Consider the following 9461-nt stretch of genomic DNA (forward strand, 5'->3'; position numbering starts at 1 on the left):
GCCAGACTGCAAAGCAGTTTGAACTGCAAGGTCAGCGGTTCAAGTTCACCAGCTGTTCCTCCAAAACCCTATAAAGAGTCGCTATGGGTCAGAATCGACGGCACTTAACAACATCTTTATAAGAGTAGACTGCCGCATCAGTAGAGCAGCTGGTGGGGCTGGTGAGTTCTAATCACCAGCAGCTACGGTATTAAAACACTGATTATACCACACCAAGCCCCCTCCAAAGATTGTGTGTTGTTGTTAAGTGTCATTGAGTTGGTTACAACTCATAGTGGACCCTGCACAGGTTTTTTGAGGAGGGACTGGTGGAGTGAACCACCAAGTTGGCAGTTATCAATCCAGTGATTGTCCTACAATGCCATACCTGGACTCCCTCAGAAGACTGCTGTTAAGTGCTGTGGAGTCAGTTCCAACTTATAGCGACCCCGTATAAGGTTTTGAAGGGGCAACTGGTGGATTTAAACTGTTAACCTATAGTTAGGAGTCCAGTGCTTATCCTATAGTGCCACACTAAGGCTGTTAAGATTAGCTTTCCTAAAATACTTGTCAGTTCTACAAAAATAGTTATTGCTACTATTAAGAACTACTACAGCTTCTTTTGGCTCTGGAAGTTGGAGCCACCTTCGAAACTCGTGCCTTCAGCCACTTCTGGAACCAAAAAGTTTACTATGCTGGGCCACCTCCCAGGTGATGTTGTTGCAGCCCTGGATGCTCACCCTACAGACCTCCCCAGATACCACTGACCCACCGTACCAGCAGGTGGACACATCTTCCTCCACATCTTCACTGCCTTACTACTACTACCTGCTCATCGATATGCATAGTGTGTGCCCCACAAATATACGGCACAGCCCAAAACTGGCAGCAGCAGCCAGCTAAAGAGCTCACCCTGGACATGCAGGAGGACAGCAGCTGCCTCTGCAGTTAGTGCAGCTGCTGTAACACTACCTTTTGATGTACTCCACGGTCAGGCCTTTCACCTGTGACCGTGCCTTCTAGAACTCTAGTAACCTGGTGAGCCACCTACGCGTTACACCACATAGGTACTGACTGCCCTATGTGTTTCCATACTGTCCATGCCACTTCCTGGGCACCGTGAAGCTGGTGGAGCACATGTCCACAAACTAGGGACACACACACCCGTCTGTATTCCCAACCACCCCACCGCACACGGTGCTTTGAAAGAGGCTGCAGCTGCTATTCCAGCCTCAACTTCCCCAATTCACCTGAGTGAGCACACCTTCCCTGCTCCTCTATCTGGCAATGTGTGGTGTTGTGCAGGCCACGGTTTCCTTATCTGCCAATGTAGTTATTACACCTTCCTCACTTGGGGGGACGGGACTATGGCAATATGTCTACTTACATGTTTTTATATACTTTTCTCTGAGTATTGTGAAATTATTAAGCAGCGAAGTATAATAAAGACAATAAAAATCATCTACAGTCTATAATTCAAATTTTTTTTATATACTTATTACCATGTATCTGGTAGGGTTTCCATTATGTCTTTCCCTTTAAGAATCTCTATGTAAAAGTGTATTACAGTGACAATTACCAAAAAATTCTATTTTCCTATTTGGTGTGGTGCTGTAGGTTAATGCGCTGGTTTGCAAGGCCAGCTTGAACAACCACAAAGTCGGCAGTTCAAGCTCATCAGCCACTCCTTGGTAACCCTATACAGTGCTCTATGAGTCGGAATGGACTCATTGGCAGTTAACAACAACAGAAGTCCTGGTTTGGTGCTGTAGGATAAGCATTCGACTGCAAGGTAGGTTTGAACAAGGTCTATGGTTCTAATTTACCAGTTGCTCCTCAGAAACCCTATGCAGGGTAACAATGAGTGAGAACTGGCTCAATGGCACTTAACAACAACAAGAAAAACAGTAATAGTCCTTGTGTGGCACTGTAGGATAAGCACTCAACCACAAGGTCATTTTGATCTGCAAGGTCGGTGGTTCAAATTCACCAGCTCCTCCTCAGAAACCCTACTCCGGGTCTCTATGAGTCGGAACCAATTCGATGGTACTAAACATGAACAATAACACAGTAGTAACTGATTTGAAAGTTGTTAAGTTCTTATCCTACAGCATTACACTAAGATGCCAAAATTTGAAAATATTATGCATCATAGCCTTTCTGGAATAATCGGACATTATTATTAATAAATATAGTCCTGGTGTGGCTCTGTAGGATAAGCACTGGACCGTAAGGTCAGTTTGAACTACAAGGTCAGCAGCTCAAATCCACCAGCCACTCCTCAAAAACCTTATACAAGGTTCTATGAGTTAGAACTGACTCGACAGCACTTAACAACATCAATCATGAATACGAGAAATTCCATGGGAAATAATATCTCAGCAATACAAGCATTTACTTTTATGAAAATATGTCTTATTCTACTTACCTGTACATAGAACTTAGGTACGCTTGCCAAGGCGTTTACTATGTTTGCCAGGATTGTGCTTGAAGGTGGTGGATACATATACTTGAGGCATGAATTTAGAGGAAAAGTCAGCCTAAAATAAAAACATTTAAAATGCTTATTATCAGGTTTTGGTCTTTTTAGCAGGCAGTGAAAGGTTTGCTTTATTGAATAACCGATCTATAAAATTCCTGAAGCTATTAAGAATAGACAAAGGGGAGCTTTATTTCTTGGTCTCTTCTGCATTATAAAGTCTTGATGACCTCCTCCTTTGTGGCCTCAAGCTATTTGTGTGCTTCCTTGGTTGTAGTACTACTAATCTGCAGATCTCAAGCTGGTCAGCTAGGAGTTTTCTGTGGGTCTTGTCTGCCTTCAGACAGTGGATGTATTTCTTCAGAATCTGTGTTGAACACATTCTCCTTTATCTTCAGGCACAGGCTTTGATATATGCCTACATACAACACTGCCTGGTCCTATACCACCTTCATAATTCTGTCACGTTTGTGTCAATCTACCTAGTTGGGGCCGGAGGTAGGATCTTCCTCTTATTTGTGGACCCTCTACTTTGCCAACAATGATGTCCTTTTCAAGTGACTGGTCCCTCTTGATAACGTACTCAAAGTATTAGAGACAAAGTCTCACCATCCTCACTTCCAGGGAGCATTGACTGCACTTCTTCTAAGACAGATTTGTTTGTTCTTTTGGCAGTTCATGGTACTTTCAATATTTTTCAATTATTTTCTGGTATAGAACCTGGGAACGGGCAGCTTTAATCTTGCAAATAATCAACCCATCTTTGATCACTTTACATATCTGTTGATGGTAGTTGGCGTTGGTGATTTTTGTATTACAGAGGTCCAATGAGATTTTCTCCTTGCCATAGCAGAGGACACAGGAGGCAAGCCTTTTTTAAGTCTTAGCATACTCATGGCTGTGGCCACAGTGCTAAAAAAGCTATTGTTGTTGTTCTTAAGTGCTGTCAAGTTTGCTCAAACTAATAGTGACTCAGTAGAGGGTTTCTGAGGAAGGGCTGGTGAACTTGAACTGCTACCCTTATGGTTCAAACCAACCTTGCAGTCCAGCTCATTAACCCACAGCTCCACACCTGACTCCTGAAAAGGCTGTATGTCTTCAAAATAGTTTCATATCAATAATTCAATTCAGGTAGTCTTCTAACAAAAATATTTAACTAATGCTGCACTCTTTGATTTACTGTTTCTGTTGTCAGGTGCTGTTGAGTAGGTTCCAATTCACAGCAAACCCATGCACAACAAAATTAAACACTGCCTGGTCCCACACCAGTCTCACAATTGTTGTTATGCTTGGCTCTATCACTGCTGCTACTGTGTCACTTCATCTCACTGGGGGTCTTCCTTTTTGTCATTGACCCTCCCTTTACCAAGTATGATGTCTTTCTCCAGGGACTGGTCCTTCCTGATAATATATCCAAAGCATGAAAAATGAAGTCTTGCCATCCAGGTTTTCAAAGAGCATTTTGGAAGTACTTCCAGGACAAATTTGTTTGTTCTTCTGGAAGTCAATGGTACTTTTAATATTCAAATACAAATAAGTACATTCAAAAGGAAACTTACTTTCACATTGCAATAAAGAAAAATGCATAAAAATGAAAAAATAAAAGCTGCTTAAAGAAAAATATCTAATAAGGCATCTCTTATCAGAGCTTTTACTCTGAAAAAAAGTACTTAGAGATACTTCTTCAAACACAATTGTTGTTGTTATTAAGAGCCATCAAGTTGGTTTGGATTCTTAGTGACCTTGTATAGGGTTTCTGAGGAGCAGCTGGTTGAATTTGAACCACCAACCTTGCAGTTCAAAGTGACCTTATGGTTAAGTGTTCATCCTACAGTGCCACAAATTTAAATTCTCTTATCTCAAAATATTTAATCAACACACTATAAAAAATAGGCATGGCATATACTAAAATAAAATTTAAAATGCTATATTATTTGCCTTATATACACACAGAACAATAAAATCAAAAGTACAAACAAATTATGCTAACCCATGGTTTGGTGCAATTCCATTTTCTATTGTTAAACAACCAAGTTCTTTCTTTTCTTTATCATCTTCCACAGAGTCATCAGATCTAGAAAATAGACAATCAAATTTGATCTTAAGGAATAAAGTAAAAACTGCATACAGTACAGAAAGCTAATTTTCTAAACAAATGGCACCATAAACAGCTCCAAAATCAATAAAATTTGTAAGCATTTCTCAAGCAAAGGAAGGGACATAAAAATTAGCCTTTATGGTTCACCTATTCTGTTCGAGACACTATTCTGGACACTTTACATTTCATTTACAATTCACAACAATCCTATATAGAGATCTGATAAATTATTCACATTACCCAAAAAGAAAACAGAATATTTACCCTTAGAGTTTGGAAAATAGCTGCCTGGTCCTGCACCAGTCTCACAACTGGTGTCAAGCTTGAGTGTACTGCTGCTGCTACTGTGTCAATTCATCTCACTGAGGGTCAGAATAGACTGCTGGGACCTTAACCCACCTTAATCTCCAAGTTTTTAATTCAACAGACTGGGGTAAGTTCCAAAAACTATTTTATAATTTCAGATGAGATCCTACTGAAGTGATGTAGATGGCCTAGGGACCACACTTTATGAGCCATTGATATAAGGCATATTTGGAAGATAATGTAATTATAAAGAGTCAAAGATGAACAGCCAGCAATCAAATACTAATCTTTGATTTCAATGGTTATGCTTTACGTATTCAGGACACTCTGCTGTATCTAATACAGCCCAGCGACCTTTTCTCCACTTAAAGTTGAATGCTTCACACGTCACATTAATTTCTAATATTAAATCTAGGAGCTCTGGTGGCACAACAGTTAAGTACTCAATTACTAACAGAAAGGCTGGATTTGAACCAATTTTAAGGTGTGGTGCTGAAGAATAAGCACTGGACAGCAGGGTCAGTTAGAATCGCAAGATCACTGATTCAAACTCACCAACTCACTCCTTGGAAATCCTACACAGTTGGACAGCACTTAACAACAACAACAAAGGCACCATATAACAAACACCTAGTGATCTACTTCCTTAAAGAATACAGTCAAGAAATTCCTATGGCAGGGACTGGGTACATCCAGCCCATGGATCATTATATTGTTGTTGTTGTTGTTAAGTGCCATCCAGTCGGTTCCAACTCACAGCAATCCTATATAGGGACTTCCGAGAAGTGACTGGTGAGCTTGAACCCACAGATCTCGTGGTTCAAAATGACCTTGCAGTCCAGTGCATACCAGGGCATCAATGGGCCACATAGGGCTGGCGAAATCATTTGGTCTAGCCCTGCCAAAGCATCCACAGTTCTAGCCATCACATTAGGGGTGAAATAATTAAATGTTAGACCAAATATAGCAGGCTAATCTTTAAGTTGATCATTTTGTATAGCTGGCAATTGATGTTATAAATTTTGACAGAAAAAAGATTGCTCCCTCCTGCTCTATGGGCTAGTTCAGTTGTGTCAGATGGAATCACTGTAAGTCGGAATGGAGCCCAGAACCCAGCAATACTAAATCAACATTCAGGTTCCTGAAATTCAAGTACAATTAGGTGTTTCTGGGCAGCACAAATGGCTAAGCACTTGACTACTAGCTGAATGGTTAACAGTTACAACCCACCCCAAGGTGTCTTGGCTTCTGAAATGTCACAACTTGAAAACCCTATTAGAAAGTTCTACTCTGCACACCGTGGGGTTGCCATGAATCAACTTGACAGTAACAACAAAATAAGGAGCATTTTTTAAAAAAAATATATTAGATTAAAAGGAGAAATAAAACATTTACTCTGCTTCAAATTACTTACCTGCTAATCTGAAAACATTCTATGTTAAAATGTTAGGGAAATCTATCTACATACCTTTTCTTTTTTTCAGTGTTTGAAGGCGATAGAGAGCGAACTTGATCCTGTTCTTTTGCAAATTCAACAACTAATGTATGACCTAAAAGTTTCAGCTGATGGAGTCTTGTCAATGCCTTGAATTGGAAGAACAGGAAAATATAAAATATGAGGATATGGTGATCTAACATTTCTTAGGGACCATATGCAAAATAATTTATAAATTTCTTTGTTAACTGTTGTGTTAACTTTTCCTTCTTACCCATTTCCACTCCAAGAATGTTAACTTTTTATCATATATTAATCTATCGGCGCGTCATGTTGTTGTTGTTGTTAAGTGTGTTGTTGTTAAGTTGTTGAGTCAAATTCTTGGAATACAAACATTTTTGCTTTTAACAACTACAGTTAATTATTACCTTCTAGTTCTTAACTAAGCATTATATAATAGAAAACTGCTGATCACATTAATAATACAAAACAAGTCATACCTTTATAGCTGCTTTTTCATTAGGGAAAGTGGCAAAGGCTGTATGTTTCTGAAAGAGAATTAAGGTAAAAATTATTTCCAACATAATCTCAGTTTCTAACAAAGAAATTTGACATTTAAGCAGTATACAGTGATTTCACACATTAATAAATCATGGGAAAAGATGAAAATTTGAGGTCAGTTAGCCATTTATTAGCTTCAGTATACATAGTTTAGAACCTCTTTGGGTCACAGATTTTAAGATGCTTTTTTCCTCTTATAAAGGTTTGCATGCACACACACACACACACACACACATGTGCATGACACATTTACATATACTTTCATACAGATCACAGACTGAGGATGACCTTTAAACTATTAAAAAAATTTTAAAATATCTTTCATTTATAACACTTTTAATAATCCTAACCTTTCTCTATACAACTCACTGCAAAATTTAAAAAATGTTCATCTACAGGGAAATCATTCCTCCAGGCATGTTTTCTGTGTTTTATTCTTGTAATAAGAATTAAGAGTGTATAAGGAGCTCTAGTAGCGTAGTGGTTACGAATCGGGCTGTGAACCGCAAGGTAGGCAGTTCGAAACTACCAGCTGTTCTGCAGGAGAAAGATGAGGCTTTCTATCCTGTAAAGATATGTAGCCTCGAAAACCCTGTGCAGGGTCACTATGAGTTGGAACTGACTCCACGGTATATACATACATATGTACATAAACCATGTTGTTGCTGTAAGTGCCATGTGAAGTGCCATCGAGTCGATTCCAACCCATAGCGACACTGTATAGGATTTCCACCAAACAGCTTTGTAGTCTGGCGCATTAGCCCACAGTGCCACACCAGGACTCCATAAATACTTCTAAAACTATCAGAGGAAAGGAACAAATGTCAAGAGTGTACGAATCATTATGATGTTTAAGCAAGAACTGTCAACTTAAGGAAGAACTATTCATGCTTTCTAGGACCATTATGGAGTCTTGGTCTGGCGCTGTGGGTTAATACGATGGATTGCAATGTTGGTTTCAACCACAAGGTCGGTGTTTCAAGCTCACTAGCTCTTCTTGGGAAACCATATGCAGGATTGCCATGGGTCAGAACCAACTCAACAGCACTTAACAACGAAAATAACAACAAGGTAGTTACAACACACATTTTCATTTCATCTAATTTGATCTAAGATGATGTGAATGTTTTAATTGAGCAACAGAATATTTGCATTTGCATGATGATACTTTTACTGTTCAAAATTGTTCTTTCCTCTAATTCTGCGATTCTTAATTCTGGTTACACAATAGGGTCGCCTGGAAGACTGTAAAAACACTGACATCTTGTCCCAACACAGATTATAGTATGTAAATAAGCATCACTATTGGTGTGGTGCTGTGGGTTCATGTGCTAGACTGCAAAGTCGTTTGAATCGCAAGGTCGGAGGTTCAAGCTCACCAGCTGCTCCTTTGAAACCCTATATGGGGTTACTATGGGTCGGAATTGACTTGACAGTACTTAAAACAACAATAATTATTACTTAACCAACAGAAGCCCACATAAAGCATCATCCAATAGATATATACAGTTGTTGTGGTTATGTTCCGTGGAGTCAGTTCCGACTCATAGCGACCCCGTAGAGGGTTTCCGAGGCTGTTAATCTTTAAGGGAGCAGACAGACTCATCTTTCTTTCACTAGTTCGAAACTAACAGGAACAGCTGGTAGTTCCGAACTGCTGTCCCTGAGGTTAGCAGCCCGATTCATAACCAAATGATATTCATGACTATCCTTGATTTAAAAAAACAACAACAAAAACTTAGTATTTTGACATAGGCTTATACATGCACAAAGATTAAATGTTTCATAAATTTAATGGCATCTAACATCCCAAATTCAGAAGCGTTGTGATTCTCTGGGTGGGTCCTAATTAAAGAATATAACTAAGATATTTTCTCTTTTTTTTTGCCTCGCCTTTCTCATCCTTTTCTGCAGCACTGTGACTAACGAAGGCTCCAGTGAATGACGACTTCATTTGGAGGCAAGATAATCTGGTACACAAGAGTAAAGATGGGGAAGTCTGTAACACACAAGAACGCCTTCCCCACTTTTCTCTGTGTTCTTCCTAAAGTCAGAACCCCCGCTGCCCGCGGCACTAATCAAGGGCCTTCCAGGTCGGCTCGGGAGGGACGCTCCCTTACCAGTCGTCCCTTATCTGACAGGACGCGGACGGACTGCGCCCCGAAGTACTTCAGCAAGTCTTCTTTCTCCTCAGCTGTCAGCTCTGCGGGTAGGTGCCGCACTAGAAGGGTTCGGTCGCCCCGCGGAGGGGAAAGAGAAGAGGAGCTCGGGCAACCTCTCGATTTAGGTAACTGCTGCTCGGGGGCCGCCATTTGCCCTCGGAGAACCCAAAGGAGACACCACCGGAAGCGGCTGTACAAACGGCGGCAGCAACAGTAGCAGAGCTAATGAGTGTTTTTCCACTTCGCGCTAAGGATTCTGGAAAACAAGGAAATACCGCGAGTAAAGGCTGCTTTCTCGCGATAATTAAGCCACGGAAGGATGATAGCCTTTCGGAAACGCCTTTCTCAAACAGACTCAAGAAGTGCTACAGTAATGGGAAAGTAACGTGATTTAAATTTTAAGTAACTGCAGAAGGTACTAGAAAGCAAATATCTGTGCGT

The 9461-nt window shown here is 40.3% G+C and overlaps 1 protein-coding gene across 1 annotated transcript in view; it reads right to left on the minus strand.

The window, feature by feature from the left end:
- Positions 1-9170, minus strand: part of RNPC3 (RNA-binding region (RNP1, RRM) containing 3) — a 56483-nt gene extending 47313 nt beyond the window's left edge. The window contains exons 1-5 of the mRNA XM_006831039.1: positions 8979-9170; positions 6798-6845; positions 6331-6446; positions 4449-4532; positions 2408-2519 (exon numbers count right to left, since the gene is read on the minus strand). Coding sequence (XP_006831102.1) covers positions 2408-2519; positions 4449-4532; positions 6331-6446; positions 6798-6845; positions 8979-9170 — 552 coding nt within the window. The remainder of the gene's footprint in view (positions 1-2407; positions 2520-4448; positions 4533-6330; positions 6447-6797; positions 6846-8978) is intronic.
- Between the last annotated feature and the right edge of the window lie 291 nt (positions 9171-9461).

This window comes from Chrysochloris asiatica, unplaced genomic scaffold (assembly GCF_000296735.1).
Source record: "Chrysochloris asiatica unplaced genomic scaffold, ChrAsi1.0 scaffold00002, whole genome shotgun sequence".
In the NCBI taxonomy this organism is placed as follows: Eukaryota; Metazoa; Chordata; class Mammalia; order Afrosoricida; family Chrysochloridae; genus Chrysochloris; species Chrysochloris asiatica.